Source organism: Nematolebias whitei, chromosome 7 (assembly GCF_014905685.2).
Source record: "Nematolebias whitei isolate Nwh7 chromosome 7, NemWhi1, whole genome shotgun sequence".
In the NCBI taxonomy this organism is placed as follows: domain Eukaryota; kingdom Metazoa; phylum Chordata; class Actinopteri; order Cyprinodontiformes; family Rivulidae; genus Nematolebias; species Nematolebias whitei.
The window spans coordinates 42127164-42147616 of record NC_056504.1 but is presented as its reverse complement, the minus strand read 5'-3'; the positions used below and the strand labels follow the sequence as shown (position 1 = coordinate 42147616).

General features: G+C 39.1%; 1 protein-coding gene across 11 annotated transcripts in view; it reads right to left on the bottom strand.

The window, feature by feature from the left end:
• The window catches only part of scn8ab (sodium channel, voltage gated, type VIII, alpha subunit b), a 49580-nt gene that overhangs the window by 8620 nt on the left and 20507 nt on the right, over positions 1-20453 (bottom strand). For 2 of the 11 annotated variants that reach the window (XM_037678894.1, XM_037678893.1), the window contains exons 9-22: positions 18702-18908; positions 18340-18621; positions 15494-15817; positions 14229-14361; positions 12367-12605; positions 10430-10603; positions 9938-10294; positions 9671-9844; positions 9263-9556; positions 7957-7959; positions 6230-6347; positions 5913-6067; positions 5125-5298; positions 833-955 (exon numbers count right to left, since the gene is read on the bottom strand). In XM_037678894.1, coding sequence (XP_037534822.1) covers positions 833-955; positions 5125-5298; positions 5913-6067; positions 6230-6347; positions 7957-7959; positions 9263-9556; positions 9671-9844; positions 9938-10294; positions 10430-10603; positions 12367-12605; positions 14229-14361; positions 15494-15817; positions 18340-18621; positions 18702-18908 — 2757 coding nt within the window. Of the gene's footprint in view, positions 1-832; positions 956-5124; positions 5299-5912; positions 6068-6229; positions 6348-7956; positions 7960-8771; positions 8778-9262; positions 9557-9670; positions 9845-9937; positions 10295-10429; positions 10604-12366; positions 12606-14228; positions 14369-14428; positions 14432-15460; positions 15818-18339; positions 18622-18697; positions 18909-20453 lie in introns of all 11 variants that reach the window. The other 9 variants (XM_037678902.1, XM_037678901.1, XM_037678895.1 and 6 more) reach the window with 8 other exon arrangements.

Genomic DNA, 20453 nt, shown 5'->3' with positions numbered 1-20453 from the left:
GTGTACTCCGTTTTCCTCCCACAGCCCATAAACATGTGTTTAGGCTACCTCGATGCCCAGACCTCTCTTGAAATGGAGATTTGTGATCTTAATGTGATTTGCCTGATTAAATAAAATAAAAATCTCAAGGGCCAATTAGAACAGCTGTTGGCCGACGTTGCAGGAGCGGAAACAACAGCTGCTTCATTCTGCTTCAAATCACCACTCGTGTCTTGCCCAGACAGGTGTACCATACTGCTAACACTTTATTCCATTTGATCCAATACTGTAATCATTGCAGTCCAGTCACAAGACTTTCAGCACATGCAGTTTCATTCCATGTCCACCACTCCATCTGGCTGCTAAACCTTTCTTCTTCTTTTTGTTCTCAGTGAGTGTTGTCATTTACTTCTGTGTTTTAGGTTGAAAAGTTTTGGTGTGACAGTTCATGCCAGCCTCTAGTTGTTTCTCAGCCAGCATCTAAACTGAGCTTTTATTGTGCTGCATCATTCAGGTAGAGAGATAGGAGGGATACTTTTTTTTTTAAATTAGATATTACTTTTGATAGAAAAATTGTTGCTACTAGCCTGAATATAATGCTATTTTTTTATCATATGTGATATCAAATATGATAAATCAAATCAGATGCATTACAACCATCTGAGATGATCTTCATCCATGCAAAAAAAAACTTTTCACTGATAGATGCTGTAAAGATTTGATTTTTTTTTTTTTTTTTTTTTTAGGATTTAATTAAAATTATTATTATTATATTGCCATTTCTAGCATGCGTTAAAGCTTTTCTTTAAAACAGCATGCAAAAGGACCAGCTACCTGGTGCCTCAGGTCTTACCCTCATCCCTTCAAAACGTGACAGGGCCCTGAGGGGTCTCAAGGCCCTCAGTGTCCTGAGTGATTTAATCGGGCCTAGATCGGAGAAGCCCAAAGCATTAGCTATAAGGCTGACTATAGACACCTACACAGATAGGGACAGAAGGAGAAGGAAAGACAGAAGCAAAGGAAGAGAGGACCCACACAGTTAGAAGGGATCTAGAGAGAAAAAGGGACCCTACACCAACTGCAAGGATGGCTTTGTGATTAGATACAGATTAGTACAAAAAAATCTTTACGTGCGAAAATATTTCTACAATATACACAACGTAAAAAAGTAAATAAAGTGGACTCAGAGGTTTTCTTTTGGAAAACGTGTTTGTGTTCGGTTTAGTTTTGGCAAGCCAGTCTAGCGTGATAACCAGCTTTACAGCACAGTGAGCACACCTGGAAAGAAACTTGTGGTTGACACAGTGAGAGGAAGAGAAGAGAGTCAAACAAAGGGACAAATCAGAGGAGAGATGTGTTCACGAACACCAAATCAATGTGACACGTTCATATACACACAGTACACGGTACGAAACAGTAGCACACCAGAGGACACTTTAGAAAGGGGAGAGAAAAGGTACGAAGTTGAGGACAACTTTCAGGGTTAGAAGAGAGGATAACCTGTGAAAGTAGGAGACCCACCACAGCACACAAACCTTACCCTGGACCCCCAAACACCGACCTCTCAGTCCCTCTCGACAGATGCACAATGTCTCTGAACTTAAAAAGAGACAAAGTTAGAGACACCTGCTGTAAGAGAGAGGACAGGTCAGTGATAATGACGCAGAGCAGTAAGTCTCCTTTCCTGACAGGTAGCATTTGAAAGAGATAGGTGATTGTTTCTGTATTTCTAATTGCCTAACTACTTAGTTTAAAAAAAATCAACAGAGAAAATCTCAATATTACAGCTACATTCATAATACTTATCTAATTAAAGCCAAGTACATAGACCAGAACATGAGGTTTGGCTTAAAAGTGATAGTTCAGATCTTTTGAAGTGATGTTTTTGAGAAGGTTATGAACATTTAATATCTTGCCTGTTGTAGATGGCTGTTCAAACAACTTCAGTTTGAGGAAATAAATCAATGTGACCAGATTGAAAAGCTCATATACAGCCTGAGCAGCGCCATTACACAGTTATTCTGGCAGAAATATGATATTTATGCAAATGCTACAGCTAGCTACTGTTGCCAATATTTGCTCTTGCAAATAATTATAAAATACTATGTAAATGACTGCGTAATGTGAACTCGGTGGTGATGTAATAAATGGCTAAATAAGCTGCAGCAGCATTTTTGAGATTGCGTTTGTTTTAAGATGGCATTAATCCATTTTGGTACTGGTCAAATTAGCTGTTAGCTCATCAGTCCAGCCAGAATAAAATTATTTTTCGCCAAACTGAGGTTGTTAAAAGAGGTATCTACAACAGGTAAGATATTAATTGTTCATAGCATTTCTACAGAACCCCATTTCAAAAGATATTACCCATTTCTTTAAAAAAAATGAATGCAATTTGTGCTGTTTCGAATATTAATATTCAATGAGTCTACACGCTGTTAAAAAGCACATTTTAATAATGTGTACAAAGTACAAATATCTACCTTTGTTAACAACAAAAGATGTGACCAAAAGGAAAAAAGTCAGACTTTAAATTTTAAAACAAGCTAACAAAAAAAGCTCATAAGAGAAATAACAAGAAAAGGCCAACAATTTAAGAAAATAAATAAATAAATGTGGTCGATGAATGACATCAAAATTGAAGAAATAAGAATACCTTTACATTAAAAATTTTAAAAATCGAGGAAAAAAAATAAAACGGAGTATTTCCAGAGTATTAACAGTGTTTTCACTCAAATCTAAGTGAATTATAAAAAAATAAATGTTGATAATCCTGGATTAGCTTTAAGAGGTGTACAGAACTTCAGAAGAACTTTTAAATGTTGCTTAAATTTTAAAAGCTGATTCTTGTCTGCATCTCAAGTTAAACAACAAATTTAGAAAAGACTTCTGTTGGGGACTCTCGTTTTGTTGACTTGGAACCGCCATCATCTCGTCCTGTTGTAATTTCTTCTTTAAATAACATTTAGAAATTAGATTAACTGTGATTTAGGTGTAAAAAGTTGCTTTTGTGGAATTACCACTGTAATAAAATAGTGACACACCTTTAAATACAGTAAATAAATTTTTAAAAATGGTCACTAATCAAGGGGCAGCACGGTGGCGCGACTGGTAGAGCTGCTGCCTCTCAGCGAACAGGTCCCTGGTTCAAACCCCGGTCCAGGGGCCTTCTGGGTGGAGTTTGCATGTTCTCTCCGTGCATGCGTGGGTTTTCTCCGGGTACTCCGGTTTCCTCCCACAGACCAAAAACATGCATGTTAGGCTGATTGGTGACTCTAAATTGTCCCTAGGTGTGAGTGAGAGAGTGAATGGTTGTTTGTCTCGTTTGTCTCTATGTGGCCCTGTGATGGACTTGCGACCCATCCAGGGTGTACCCTGCCCCTCGCACAGTGATTGCTGGACATGGGCACCAGCGACCCCCGTGACCCAAAATGGAAGAAACGGGTAAAAGATAATGGATGGATGGATGGGTCACTAATCAAAACTTAAACTGCATCAAAGGGTTGAAAAAGCACCTTAACATCAAACTGTACATCACACATCGAATAATGTAGTTTTACATGATCAATGCGCACTTCTTGTGTCTTGTGAAAAGAAAATACTCGGTTATTTCTTCACCAACATGAACCTATTTGTAGAATAAGTGCTAAACGCACGCACTTGTCCTTATGCAGCAGTGTTGGCGATGCTCTCTCCACTGTTCATCTGTTCCACACCATGACAGGGATTTCTGCTGAAACTTTGTGAATTACAAAATCTTTTTGTGTCCAGTTCTCAAACTATAAACCCTCATGATTTTTGTTTACTACGAGACCTTCTAAAGACAACGAATTCACGGCCATGGAAGGTAACCAATGGATTCATTTTTTAAGGTTTTTATAAAAGATCATTTTCCCTCAGGATGGATTCAAACAGTGACAGATGTCTGTGAGAAAAGCCAACCATTCCTTTAGATCGCACAGCCAAAACTAATCATCGTTCTCAACAGACAGTGATTCAGATGTGGACACAGTGACAGATTAATTCAGGAACTGTAGCTGAAATTAGCAGACATGGAGACAATGAGTTCATATTAGTATTTCTTAGGTTTTAAATTGTATTCCAAAACTTTGGGAAGTCACAGTTAAGGCTGCTGTGAAACTCATGTTCAGCAGAGAATCATATACTTACCAATTTAGGATTAAATTGTTGTGGATAAAACCTAAGATACAACAGCGCATTGCTCATTTTAACGTTTGTCTGAAATGGGCTGGTTGTGTTTGTACGGCTATAAACACCATCAAAACTAACTTTTTTTGCTATTTAAACAAAAACAACAAGAACAATACTACAGATAGGATGTTCCTTGGAAACAATCTAGAAATATGAATAAATACACATAAAATCAACCAACTGGCTTCTGTAACGTACAGGTAGAATCGTCAGAATTATATCCAACGGGGTTGCGGGGTGTTGCTCAGTTAAATTTTTTATTTTTTTTTGGGTGGTGTGTGTTAAAATAGACAAAAAAATATTCAGAGAAAACAAAAAAGAAGAGTAAAACTTTTCGTTAAAAGTGCCTATGCATTGTTACGTCGTATGTCTGTGGGCCAGGGGTGTTGGGGGGTCTTGGACAATTGGGAGCCCAACAGAAAAATTTTGAGAACCACTGTGTTTTAATTTCTTTACATTCATAACTTTCACCAAAACTTACAAACTAATAAATTGACAAAAATATGCAATTGGATTAATTTTTAGAGAAATTTGTTTGCATTTTTGAAAACTATTATATGCTAATTAAATTCCTAATAAAATATAATAAATAAAAAGCCATCAGACTTTTGTTTTGGTCATACACAAAGCATTGAAACAAAGAAGACTTGATTAGTGACAATATCTTCTCTAGTAAAATAAATCAGGTGTATTTTTAACACTTAACTGTGGCAGATGCACAAAATAAGGTTTTGCTTTGTTTAAAATAACTGTTTTGGATCCACACACACCTTTTTTCTCAATAATCCTCAGACTTGGGAGTCTCCAAAACCTTTTGACCCAAAACAAACTTTACATTTTCCTTGAACATCAAACATATACAAGTGTCGAAAAAGACAAAAAGAAAATTTTACAAAACAACCATTTCATAGACAAACACATTTTAACTGTACTTACATCCACGATGAAGAAGTCCAACCAGCACCAGGCGTTTGTAAAGTACTTGACAAAGCCATAGGCAACCCATTTCAGCAACATCTCCAGGATGAAGATATAGGTGAAAACCCGATCCGCATATTCCAGAATGATGCGCACGGTCTTCCTCTGTTCAATGTACACGTCTTCAAAGGCCTAAAACAAAAGCAAGGATGAGTTACTTAGCTATCAGTGAGTAAACATATATAATCCATAACATATTTCACTTAAATAATTAAACATTTTGGATATCTGAGTGGTACCCAGTAGTGTTGGTGTGCATCATAAATGACAAAAAAGTTGATAAAGACAACAGGATGACTGACAGGCCCTTCATAGCCTGCATGCATTCTTCAGTACGTAAGCGTTTGGATTTTGCCAGAGGCCTTTTTTCCTTCAGAAAGCTGCAACGCTAAGCTGAATCCTTTTGGTTGAAAGGTTGGTGCATTACAACACTTTGCTGTCCATTAGTGGCTATAACATCAAGAGCAGTTGCAGAAGAAAAGCAAGCAGTTCTCTTGGCTGCCCACATCCTCAAAGGCAAATCATGCTCTCTATCTTTAAATAAATGCTAAGTCCATTTGAATACTTATAAAAATCTATTTTCCCAGCTGTGACTCTCAAATTGTTTCTTACACATCATTTGGCATAAAACCATCAACCCACTTGATTTCCATGTGCTTTGCAGTAAAACTCAGCATTACATGAAGTGTCTGTGTATTTTTACTAGTGGGAACACACTTTTGTGTGAGTTTGTCTGCGCTGTTTACCAAGGCTCCACTGCTGAGCAGGATCATAAAGATGATAAGGGTTTCAAACCAGTTGTGTTCTACTATCAGGTAGCAGGTCTTCCTCAGGAACCACCAGTACTTTCCCCAGCCGTGAGTGATGGGAACATCACAGCACTTGTATTTAGCCACACATTCTGCAGTACAAATAAAAACAACGCTGCTGATATACACTGGAGAGGCTGAGGTACTTTAAAATGCTACAAAAGTAAAATGCATGTGAGTCATAATGCCATGAATTTTGGATAGAGAAGGTGATAATGATGGCAAATCAACAGCAGATTTTAAGCATCATGTACCGTCAGTCCAGCAGGCTTCTGGGTCAAGGTACTCCTCTACAACTTCAACCACTGCCACTTCCTCCACATCCGGCTTGATGTCTATCGTGCTGCCCTCAGATGAACTGGTGTCATCCAGCTGGGACAGAAGAGATCAAATCAATGTCTGAACTGCTTTCTTTATGTTATATCTTCAAAACATATACCACATATACAGTAAGTGGCACAGTGTAAGCCATTGCTTTAAAGCCAACATGCGTTGATTTAGTGCAGGATGTATACATATTGTAGCTATGTAGCATAGCTAGCTTTTTTCTGCAACAGACTATTCTGCAGAGTAACAGACAAGAAGACTCAAAGCTCTCACTAGTGACTGATGATAGTTATCACTGAACTTATAAAAACAACTTCTTTAGTTTTGAATGGTTGCTGAAGGATTGTTTTAATTGATTGCATACTGTACCCAAACAAAACAAGTTGCTATAATGCATATTACAACATATACGTGCCACCTCACGCACAGTGATAGCTGGACATGGGCACCAGTGGCCCAAAAAGGAAGAAGCTGGTAAAGATAATGGATGGATGGAAGTTGAAAACAGTGTTTTTCAAAAAGCATCTTTCTCAGCTTCCATAATTAAATACCTTTTTTCTTGTTGCATATGAGAAAAAAAGATTTACGGGATCTAACCCTAACAACTAAATCACACCATGTTAAAACCAATAAATCAGCATGATTATTCACATGAAGGATGAAGGCTCACAGAGCTACGTTGCTTCAAGATAGAATGAGGCTGCACTTTATTCAACAGAACTTAAAGACGTGTCAACTCTCGTTTAAAAAAGCCTCTCCAGCTCGCGTCAGACAGAACAGAGGAAGTGCTTGAGGTGAAATGTCTACAAGAAAACCCCTCCTCTCTTTGAATACTTTGGATTACGATAAAACAGAAAATGTACAATGTACTGCACTTTATGCACTTAGATTGTCAGCAAAGGAAAGCATTTCCTCCCTTTTCATCTTTCTGCCTTTTTCTCTTCATCAGACAGCCAGTTGGCTCTCTCTGTGTGTTTCTCCCTGAGTGCTCTGTGGTTGGATGTGATGCAGACAAGATTGTTGTGATGAGGGTGTCTGATGGAATAGGATCCCTGTGCAGGTAAAATAGCAGCTGTAACATATTTTTTCGTCCTACAGTAAGTCAAGTCAAGGTGACCTACATTTCACACATCTTCACAAGCTTTGGGTCTGGCTCATCCTTTTCCCACATTCATAATCCACAGAAGGCTTTGTTTCTCGGTCTGTCACTTCATTGGGCATGCCTCGGTCTGCTGTTCATTGTGTGTGCGAAATCAGCACTTAGGCTTGATGTTACAGCACTCTTGTCTAAATGGATGTTCGGAAATGCAGCTAAGACTAGCCCTGCTAATCCCATTGCTAAATAACAAAGTTACCTTTTCTCGCAAACTTGTATTGTTAGTACTAGAAGAAAACTTGGAGTGACGTAATAAAACATAAATGTAAACACGGCTACATTATCTGTCTCCATCAAGTTTAATTTCACACAAACCACCAGAACCAAACTGTTTCCAGCTTCACTGTAATGTCCTTAAAATGGAAAATTATTGCTATATGCCAGAAGACGGTAAACCCAGCTTGGATTTAGTCACAAGGACTGTTAAACCTTTGTGGATCTGTGTCAGACTTGATCCGGCTGATAGACACTGTGCCATCTTTATCAGGACTATGGAACTTTCTGGCAGTCTCTACGGACAACTCACTGCCCTCATCGGCCTCCTCATGCATAAATGTATTATAACGCAGCTGTGTGCTGCATGGGTTATGTTATGTTGTTGTTTAAAGTTACAATTATTAATATTGAAAAAGTTGAGAGTTTTACGTTTATTTGACAGTGATTTCAAATTTATTTGAATGCTAAATACAAATAAAAGGTGGAATTAATTTATTTGTACAGTTTGTACAGTTTTGCTGAGACTTTTATATTGTTTATATCAATATCAGAATTATATCGTTATGACCAAAATTAAGAAATATATCGTGATAAAAATTTTGGCTATATCGTACAGCCCTAGATGCCATTAGTATGTTGCTGTTTATGTGCAAGGTCTTTTTTTTTTTTTTTTCAACTTTCACACTGTGCCCCGGACAGGACATATGCGAGATATGACTTTTTTTTTAACCTCCCCTCCCCTCCCCTCGTGTTTTCTCTTTTCCTTATCTACTTTGGTCTGTCTGTAGCAGGTCGAGTCTTCAAGGCTCAATAGGAACTAACTTGTACAAATAAAGGCTGAATAAATAAAAAAAAGCCCTTGTAGTAAATATGACTTTTAGCAGTATGTCTCTCATCTAATACAAAGACATGCAGCCTGGCTTCACACCTGCCATTGCTAAGTAGAGTTGTGCAGTATCCATTTTTTGATACAATTCATTCTTCTTTAAATCATATTTCAGAATATTGTATTACTGACTGCTACTACTCCTTTCAATGTGTCCCTCTGCCTTCACTGCACAAGTTTTTTTTTTTTAATCAGACAACCTAACATGCACTATTTTCTTCTCCTCATCAGCCTCTGACAGCTGCTGACGTTTGCGAGTATAATAAAAATTGTGACATGTTTTAAGAGATATGGCAGCTGTAATTTATAAGAGCGCTATCATTAAAGACACTTTCAATGCATTTTTATCAGAATAAAAACAAACAGGTTGTGGATTGGTGAAACAAGCAAGGTGGTTATGTCTAACATTGTACCATTTAGTCAGTGCAGCTCCAGAGTGGCAGATTCTTTTAAGGATGATATTCAAAATAATACCATTGCTATTTTCAGATACCCTTGTATGTTATGTAATCAAGCTACCCACAAACCCTACTGCTTCCTTCTGCTGACTGTTTAGGCATTATCTTAAAACTGTCTATGAGATCCCCTGTAACCAGTATCTCTAACTCCTATGTTAGCCTGCCACGTGAAGAGATAATGAAACTTGTCATATTAAACCACATTTCCATGACTGTCACATTCTTAATCATACTTTCTACTCACATCTTTGCTGTTCTCAATGTCCGATTCGCTGCTGAAGTCTTCTGTATTCAGGTTTTCAAAATCCGACTCGCCAACCGCAATGGGGACACACACGGTGAGGTTGGGGTTGTGAATGAAGGACATGTAGTCCTCATCAATCATATACTTCCCCACGCTGCTCCCAATGCCACTGGTTGTACCGTTGCCATTTTTGGGATAGTCCAGTTCACGGTTGATGTCAACTGTGTGATTTGCAATACAGTTAAGCTTCTTCTCATACATTTCATCCAAAGGTTTCTGCTCCTCTTCTGCAGGCTGTTTGTTAGAATTAGGATGAACAGAAACACCGTGAGAATGCAGGAATGTAGCTGATGAGATGAAGTTAAAACTAACAGAACTATGTGTTGATCTGATGGATGCAGCATGTACCTTCTTGAGCACTGTTGCTACGAAGACCCGCATGTTGGCCTTAAACCAGGCAATCCCATACTTAATGCGAGCAACAGCAAGCTGGAGATTGTTGGGCTCACCATCATCATCGGTAGCAGCGAGATTGTCTGCACTGAAAGAGCTCAGCAGCAAGGCCAGAAACAGGTTCAACACCTCAGGAAGAAAGACAAAACCAAAGCTGGAACTCCAAATCTTTACTATATCATTTGTTTGCATGTGCACAATGACATGGTTGTTTTTCCTTACCACCAGGTTTCCAATAACCATAACCATCATGAAGACGATAAGGCACATGGCCTGTCCTGCTACTTCCATACAGTCCCACATGGTTTCAATCCACTCCCCACACAGAACTCGGAATACAATCAGGAAAGAGTGAAAGAAGTCGTGCATGTGCCAGCGAGGAAGCTCACAGTCGGTTGCGATCTTGCACACGCAGTCCTTGTAGCTTTTGCCAAACAGCTGCATGCCCACCACGGCAAAGATGAAGACAATGATGGCCAACACCAGGGTCAAATTGCCCAGAGCTCCCACTGAGTTTCCAATGATCTTGATCAGCATATTGAGGGTGGGCCATGATTTGGCCAGTTTGAACACTCTTAACTGCAAAAGGACCACAAAACAGGATTATTCCACTGCATTTTGTTTTCAAATGACAAAACTTGAGAGACAAGGCAGTTGATGACAAGTTACAATATTCTTAGAAATACTCTTGGCAAGCACATCTTTCGCACTCACCAATCGAAAAGACCTAAGCACTGAAAGACCCTCCACATCAGCCAGTCCCAACTCAACCAAACTCAGAGTCACAATGAAGCCATCAAAGCAGTTCCAGCCTTCCTGGAAGTAGTAGTAGGGATCCATGGCAATCAGCTTAGCAAACATCTCCCCAGCAAAGATGCCAGTGAAAACCTGCAGAAGAACATGGAATGTAAAATGAGATTTCAGAGGGATTCAAAGCGACAACTGATTACTTCATTTAGATCAGACTGTTCTAACTCATCACATATTTATGTTCATAATGCTTAAAATGTATTCAAAGTGTCTGCCTGCAACCAGATCAATCACCCCAGGTGTTTCCCACTCTGTCTCACTAGTGTCTGTATTTACAGTAGTCTGTGTCTTTTCACTTCTTCGGCGTCTGGGCATCATCCTTCCAATGGCTTCATGGTTCTGTTCTGCGCTGCTTGTCTTCATCTCCCTTCACAAAAGTTTTTGCTGCCCCATCAGCACTTTGTTTTGTTTTTTGTAAAATAAAATAATTATTACGCTTACACTGGAGTTCTCCTTCCTTTACCTGCACGTGGGTTCACCATTGACAAAAGAATCATGTTAGACATAAATATAAATATTCCTAAATCACAAAATGAATACTTTTCCAATAATGGAGAGATAATAATGGCATTAAAGATAAAATGCCATAGAAATCATGTTTGTGCATTTTCACTGAATGTCAAAGTCTAAATTTCTTTACTTGTCATTCGCACTGCATGTGGTACATGTGGTGGAACGAAATTGTGTGCACAGGATCCCAGTTACGTCCAAAAAAAAAAGCATAAATTGTAAAGAAAAACAGTAATAAGATTTAAGATATGAACTAAGAAATATGCTAAACTAAAAATACACTAAGCATTAATAGTACAAAAACAATACACCGAACAACAGCGGCACGAACATGAGTCTGTGAGCAGATGAGTACGAATGAACACAGCAGCATGAAACAAATCAGCAGCATAAGATCAGCAGCACATATCAACAATCAAGTGGCATTACAGTGATTTTTTTCACAGTGATAATCCTGATTAGGGATTCATGAATCTACCAACTTCAGGGTAGAAGCTGTTCCTCAGTCTAGTGGTTCTACATTTAATCCTGAATGTAATGTTGTTTAAAAAAATAGTTTAATTCAATTTAGTTTATTTATATAGCGCCAAGTCACAACATAAGTTATCTAAGGGCACCGAACAGAAACATTCACATACCTTATAAATGCCAATTAGTAATGTTCTTATCATTTAAGACAACTGCAGAACTGTAGAATAAAAAAAAACGTTTTTTTTTTATACTAGAAACTTAGTCTTATCATTAAACCAGCAGCTAATTCCAGGTCTGCTCAATGCTGCAGAGGATACCCAGTGATTCACACTGCGCCATCCAACAGCTTATACAGACCGAGTTAAATACTGGCTTCGTTCTAGACAACGTGCCAAAGCTTATGACCTCATTTCCTGTCTAAGTGCTGACACAGTGCCAATACTGCTGCGCTACAGTGATATTTGGAAAGCAAGGGATGAGCGCAGCCAAATCAAAATGTCTGCTTCAGGTGGTGTGTCCTGGCCAAAACATTTTGTAACACCCCTAACGTTACGATTGTTGGTGTGTCAAAACCTGTATGAAGTTCAAAGCCCGCCCTTTAAGGATCCTGGTATTCAGGAGAAACAGACAAAGGTTCTAAGTTCTAGGGAGATGGCAACATTAAAATGAAACTAAATCTTTAATGAGATCCCCATAAGTGTGAGTCCTTAAGTGCACATACCAAATGACGCATGAATTGCTTTAGGAAGACAGCTAATTGTGAAATGCTTCTGTAACTGTTAGGGAAGGGTGATGACGTTTATACGGGCAGGAAAATTATCGAAGTGATATATGAAATGTGGAGAGCTGAAGTGTCTCACCAGGTTGCCAGTAGCCAGGACGCCCTCAAACTGCTCAGTCATCGGGTAGTGCTCCATGGCCATGAAAAGGGTGTTGAGCACAATGCAGATGGTGATGGCCAGATCAACAAACGGGTCCATGACAATCAAATAGACGATGTGCTTAAGCTTTAGCCAGAAGGGACAGCACTCCCAGATGAGGAAGACGTTTGCAAACTTGTACCAACAAGGAGGACATTTCCTCTGAGACTCCTCCAACTCTGCAGAAAAAGATCAAGAGGGATGAAAAATAAAACTTGTAAGTAAACAAAGTTTGCACACACTCTTGCATGCCAGTGTTTTAAAGAAAAAAATTGTTAGTTCTCAGAGTGTTGAGGATGACTCTCAGCTACAACTATACCAAATCTTAACTCTATAGCGTTAAAATAAGCAGCGTTATTATTACGCCTGCACAATATTATCGGCATGGTATCGGTATCGGACGATATTAGTGTTAAAGTTAAATATTAGATATCGGCCATTCCGTCAAAATAACTCATCGACATAAAAGACGTTGTTTTTGTATGACAACCCAGTGACAAGGATGCCTGCAGCGGCAGCACAACATGATGATGTCACGCGCGCCTACCTGATCTCATGGCAGAGAGGAAAATTCAAAATGTCTGCGGTGTAGAAGTTTTTCTTATCGTTAAGGATGTCGGATTCCAAAGATTGTTGGACGTAACCTTACCCGACTTACAAGCTGTCATTTCCAACGCCATTGAGAAGCTAATACTTGATAGCACTTGGGTGAGTTTTACCACAGACATTTGGATATCAAAGTATTAGCCCCGTTAGCATGATTAGTCTTACGACACAATGGATAGACAAAAACTTTGAACTTAAAAAGGCTGTCCTTTGTGCACAAGAGTGCAGAGGATCCCACACTGCAGCTATAGGAGCCTGGAACAAACATCCACAAGTGAAACAGCATCGCAGGTGACTAATGCTAATAAATAACATTTAACACTTTTCATTTAATATAAGTTAAAGTGCCATGCATATCATATGGCTGTTACTGAATATATGTCACCAGCTCTTACAGCTGTTGCACAATTTTTGCACCAAATAAGCCTAAATAAGAGGGCTATGTTCTAACAAAGGAAAGTATATAAAATATCGGTATTGGTTATCGGCCAAATAAGTTTTAACATATCGGCATATCAGATATCAGCCAAAAATCCAATATCGTGCATGCCTAGTTATTATCATTTTTATGTTTATTAAGGTCAATTAGCTGTGGAGGCCATCTTGAATTAGGTTACCTATAAAAGGTTTTTTTTGTTGTAGACATACATCTAATGATAAACAACAAAACAAACATGCACACAAAGAGACTATTACCATATTTTTTGGACTATAAGGTGCACCAGATTATAAGGCGCAATATCAATGACCGGGTCTGTTTTCATACACAAGGTGAACCGGGTTATAAGGCGCATTAAGCAAAACTAAAACATTCTGACAGATTTTTGAGCGCATGTGTCACATAAAATCAGTTCGAGGTCTGTAAGCACAACCAGAATTAATACATAAGGTGCCATGGATCATAAAGCTCACTGTTGATTTTTGAGAAAATTAAAGGATTTTAAGTGCGCCTTATAGTCCGAAAAATACGGTACTGCCTACTTTGAAGTTTAATTTTGAACATGATCATTCAGTCAGATGAGAATTTATTTAACCTCATACATTTCACGAGACGGCATCCATTCACTAGCTTTCTGTTGTTGTTTTTTTATGCGACCAGATCAAATGTACACATTAAGTGAAGTATTTTTATCTTTTCTGAATAAAAGATATGACACTTTTTCAACAGTAGTCTGAAACACATGCACTAAGCATACCCTCTAACAGCGTGTTGGTGACCACACTCATCTGACTGTTGGCTCTTTCCTTTCCTTTGAAGGACGAGTTGAGCTGATCCACAGAGACCATGAGCGAGTCGGAGTGTTTCTTCTTAATCTCCACGTCTGTAGTCTGTTTTCAGAAAACAAAAACACTACCGCTCAGAGCTCGTTCTAAGAGCGTACACAAAAAAACTGACGCCCTGCAGCTGAATAAAAACATAGACGATGCTCCAGATCTGCTTGCAGGACAAAAAAAAAAAAGAAACAGACACAGTTCAAGCCATCAGAACAATAAATAACAATAGAGCCTTATACTAGATTACCTAATTTGTGAACTTGAATTTTTTTGTAATTCTTAAAATGCAATAAATTTTACAGTAAACTCTCAGTTGTGTCAATTTAGCACAACTAAACAGTAAGAAAAAGTTGGAGCTTCAATTTAAGTCAACTTATATAAAATTTTGATTCAAATTTTTATACATTTTGTATTCCCTTTAACAACAACAACAATAATAATAATAATAATACCTCAGCAATGTTAAAAGTGCATGCAGTGGCATGCATGTCATGTCAACAAAAGGGAATTCAAGACGTCCATGCTAAATCTGGAAGAGGTTAAAAAAAGGTCAGCTGGTCAACTGAGAGAAAAAGAGATCTATCATGCTAGCTCGGAGAATTATTGTTACACAGAAAGTGTCAGGTTTGTTGCTGCATTATCCAGGGCTTAGAGCAGAAGACGAATGACGACAGGTAGGAGAGTTACAGCAGCAAGAGGAAAGTGAAAATGAAAGATGGATGCTGACAGAAATGGTAGATAAGAATGTGTAAAGAAAACATTATAAATCTCAAAGAGAGGTGGGAGAGAATTTTATTTTATAATAAAGTGTAAAGTTTTTAACATTTTGTCTATAAAATTTGCCATAATGTGGGTAAGATCATAGGTCTGTGGATACGTTTTAGCTAATTAGTGCCTTTTTAGGGTTGTTAAAAAAGAAGCAATGGATAATTTGATCAGCTGAGGGGTAAGTGGAACTGTAAGGTGAAATGTTCAAACAGGATCCAGTTATTGTGGGGGGGGGGGGGGGGTACTGAGTTTAGGGAAAAGAGAAACAAGAGCCAAGATAGGGGAGGGGTAATGAAGGAGGAACTGCAGAGATCAGGGTCACCACCATCACCAACATCATCATCATCATGCCTAAACTGTATTGGTGTCCCATGGACGTCCTTACACTGTCATCAGTGGCTGCCTTATCTATTTTCACCTCAGGCAGAAGTCGTCTGCCGGGCCCTGGGCCGATGAGAGACACCACGCCGTTGCAGTCCACCGTGCTGTTTCTCTTCCCTCCTGAGTGGGGGGCCAGTGGGTGGATGCGTGACGAGCCTTGGCTGTAGCCGCTGTAGCTGTTGCGACGGTAAGGTATGAACAGAGAGCCTCGACGGTCTTCGCTCTCCTCCACCGTGCTGTGCTCGTCGTCCGCAAACTCGTTCTCCGAGCCCATGTCCTTGGGGCGGCCTTTGAAGCTGAAGATGCTGCTGCGGCTGTTGTGGCGTGACATGAAGGGTGAGCCGGGGATGCTGAGAAGTGACTACAAAAAAAAAAAAAAGAACAACGAGTGGGAGAATTGTTTATGCATTTCAAAACAGAGCAATAAATTAAATGGAGGGGAAAAACTGGGATAAACTAGATAACTGGGCCATTTGGGTAAAGGTACAAATACAACACAATAACCAATACAAGTAGTTTTTATTTTTTTAAAGTAACATTTTGAGTTCTTTGTCTACACTGGATAGCTCACTATGTTAATGACCCTAAGGACTTGCTCAAGAGCCCAGAGGGGGGCAGCAAACAAGGGTGGAGGCAGCTGTGCACCTTTCCCACCCACATTTTGAGGTTGTTTGTCCCCATTGTTGAAATAATAAATAACTTCATAAAATATTGCTTTTATAGAAATAAAGTCTCCATGGAATGATGTGTTATTTGAAACTTTTAATTTGTTTTGATCTTTTTTAAACCAAGAACTGGAGAATTTGAACTTGACCCAGTAAGTCTAGTCTGTTATAGCATTTACAAATTGAAAACAAACTTTCACTGGGTGCAGATCCTGAAATTAGCAAAAAGCTGAAATTGTACACATCCGCCTCTTTTTTTTTTTAAACAACAACAATGTAGAAATCCATCATAAAAGTACACATAAAAGCTCCAAATTTAGAAAACATTTATTAAATACTAGGTGGGAAACATTGACCTCTACACGTCTCACTACAAGGACACACTTTCATCGAGTCAACTCATCGAGTCGAACTTCAGAGACAAACACACCAACACAGCAGAACAGTCAACGCAGTTAAACACCAACAACTATCAGTCCTTACATCGTCCAAGCAAACATGCAAACACAAGAACAAAGTAAAGTACAACACAACCTTAAGATAACTTTTAATCAACACATATGCAGACCATTAACTAAACACTCAACGCATGCTGGCCATTGAGACTGGCTGCCATGAAGAGTTGCAGCTTCTTGTGAAACAAAAAAATTCAACTTTTTTTTTGGTATCCTTTGTATTTATGTGAGTGACAGAAAACCTACTAAAGCTGCATTTTCAGATTAATTTCAACACATCCTTTATTTTGGGCTGAAAAGTTAATAAAATCCATTTAACGCATAATCAATGTAGACCACTGTCTCAACGTCTCAGTCATCCCTAATTTTTTTTTTGTTGAAGTGATCTTGATTAATAGTTCTCCGGACTTTCTGATGGTCTGTCAAAGTTTTTCTTTGGACTTTGACAGTTTTCCCTCATTTTCTGTCCAGTTCTTGTACCTGACCACAACAGCATTCCAATTAACATAGCATTTAAAAAACTGGGGAAAGTTAAAAGTGCAAGACAATACAAGATGTGTCAGGACTAAACCTTATAAACAAAATTTGAAAATCATGTCTATAAGTGAAAAAAAAAAATGGTAACGACTCGAAACTGGGCCTGAGACCATCATCCTTTAGCTGTTTATCAACTCCAGTTTTCAGCTGACAACTCTTTGGGACTCATCTTGTTTGAAGTTAAACATATTTTATTAGTAAAGCTATATCTGTGGTAATAAAAATTTAAAAAAAGATTTGTAGGCTCAATCATCCAAGTAGATAAAACAAAAAAGGTTAAATCATTTCATCTGGACCAGTTTCTTTAAGGGAGAAACCTTTTGTCTTCCATCCAGAAGACTTCATCAGTCTGTGGCCTGCCAACCAGATCTGTCCAATAAGTAGCAACTTTCATTGATTCAACTGAACAAAATCCCCGATGATCCCACTTTAAACTGGTTCTTTTCTAAGCCTTTAGTCAACACTCCAGTTTGTTCATTGAGTTTGGGAGCTTTTTTCCTACAGGATTCATCAAAGTTAAGTGTCTTAATAAACAAGCAACAAACAAACACCAAAATAAATGATTAAACTAGACTGAAAGAAAACCTTTGAAAGACATTCAGCAAGCCTGAAGAACTGCTGACCAAAGCTTCTTTACGAGTTTACAACTTTGGGTACATGAAGAGAAAAATATAAAGAAAATGAGAAATGGCTCTTAGCACCAACATAACTGGTTTGTTCCACTTTGGAGTAAGTTGTTGGGGGAAGAATCAGTTTTGTGTTGTGTGTTTCCTTGACTGATGAAGCCTTCTGGATGGAAGGTGAAACATTTCAGCACAAAAAAAGAAACTGTCCAGATGACCTGACTGAAAATTGTTGGATTGTATACCTGGATTATTGAGCATTGACTTTGTTGGCTCTAGAAGTTTGCTAAAGACGTGTGCACGATCTTTAACCATAGAAAAATCATAAATAAAACACCTGACAGAGAGTAAATGAGCACAATATTTTGGTCAGAAGGCACATCAGCCAAAACAAATGTTCACTTTCCACTGGACTCTTGTCTTTGTTGCCAATAAACCAAAAATGTAGGACAAGAATGGAGCAAGAAGCCTTTCCAGTCTCACTGTCACATTTATACTCACATATCCTTTGGCAAAGTTCAGCCACTACAGGCAGTGCTTTGATCTAAAGCAGTCAAACACACCATCTTACAGGGGTAGCCAAATTTGTAATTTTTTGTCTACCTGGTTCATGATGGATGTTTTCCTCCCCAGTCGACTTCCTGGGAAACGGATGGTGCTTTTCTTGCTGCCATCGTCCGACTCGGACTTAACGACCTTCTCGCTGTCTCCTTTCTCTTTCTCCTGCTCTTTCTGGCGCCATTTCTTCTTGCGATTGCGCCTCTCTTTGGCACTCTTTGAGCTCAGCTTGGAGACTTCAGAGGAGCTGCGGGACAAGTGTCCTCCTTCTACGTCCTCCAACGCAGCCTCCGACACGGTGCCTGCAGAAGTTGCCATTGCAGCAGCCTGAGAGGGAAAACAGGACGTTGGTTGAACATGTAAAATGGGTAAAAGTGATTATGTGTGAGGTTTAAATAGATACTGGCCTGCGTCTCCTCCTGTTGTTTCTTGAGCTGTTCCAGCATGGCCTTGAATTCAGCCTCTTTTTGCTCGGCCTCCTCCATCGTGGCCTGGTTCTGCTCCTCATAAGCCATGGCCACCACAGCCAAGATCAGATTCACCAGATAGAAGGAGCCCACAAAGATGACCAGCACAAAGAAAACCATGTAGGTCTTCCCTGCAGCTCGCAGCGTCTGAGAGAAAACACACAAAGACATTAAAAAATACAGAGTTATCAATTAGGTTATTTGTTTTAAGCAGAGAAGTTGTCAGGTAATAAAGGAATGGTTCAGATATCTTGATGTGAGGTTCTGTGGAAATGTTATGATCAATTAATATCTTATTTGTTGTAGATAGCTCTCCAACAGCCTCATTTTGGAGAAACAAAGTTTATCACCAGTTGTCAACCACAATTGCCAGTGTGTGTGTTCGTTCATCGATCTGTCATGTTGACAAAATGTCCCATTTACCAGAGGACACATTTTATTAAAACTATCAGAAAGTGGCATCAACATAATCCAAGATGGCCACCACAGCCTCTAGTCAACCTCAAAAATGTCTGTCAGTTTTACAGATACTGAGCTCAACCTTGGTGCGCTAACAGCTGAGGCTGAGTCCCATCATGTACTTGGAGTGCTAAAAAATGGTGTGAGCTCTTTGTTTAAAACGTTGGTATCAAGTGCCGAGGTCAACCCTAATTGTCTGATAACAAAAGATATCATGGACTTCATAGACGCATTTTAATGAAACACAAACATTTATTATTGAATGTGACTCCACATCATATTAATTTTGGAGTCAACTTGATACAAGATGGCTGTCACAGCAAACACAAATATGGCTAATTCATGGTGCAAGCGCTTTCTAACTTTGTCAGGCAAAGCAACAGGTATTGTGCATTTATTTAAGGAATGTTACTTTTAAGTGTGAGTGGATTGTTGAGCTAATGACTAGTTTGAAATGGGCCAAGACCATCGATCCACTGTGGTCTTAGCCTTGCTAAGGCTAACTGTTAGCTTCTTGGACTAGTCAGAATTAAACTGTTTCTCCAATCTAAGGTCATTCACGTCTACAGCAGGTAAGACACTTTCTTCCAATACTTTCATTGCTTGCTTCAATATATTACCAGCTAAATTTCCATCTACAGTCTGTCTGAGCTGCTGCCCTTCCACCCTGTTTATTCAGAGGGCTAATGAGCTGCGGGCAGGCTGCTATGTCTAAGAGCCACTTTGCTGATTCATTCAGGAACAAAACTCGTGAATTTTTAGGACTGCTCACCTGGTGCATAAAAGCAAATTTAAGGTTTTAAGACTGGCATAAGAGTGTGTGGGCGGCACGGTGGCTCAGTTGGTAGAGCTGTTGCTTCTCAGCAAGACGGTTGCCAGTATAAATCCCAGCTGGGGAACTTTTTGGGTTGAGTTTGCATGTTCTCTCTGTGCATGTGTGGGTTCGTTTCCTCCCACAGACCAAAAACATGCATGTTAAAAACATGCACCAAACAGGATGATTGGTAACTCTAAATTGTCTCTAGGTGCGAGACAGAGAGTGATTGGTTGTTTGTCTCATTTGTCTCTGTGTCCCAGTGATGGACTGGAGATCTGTCCAGGGTGTCCACCTCCTCTCACACAGCGATAGCTGGATATTGGTACCAGTTACCCCCGTGACTCGAAAAAGAAGAAGCGAATAAAGATAATGGATGGATGGATGGATGGATGGATGGATGGATGGATGGATGGATG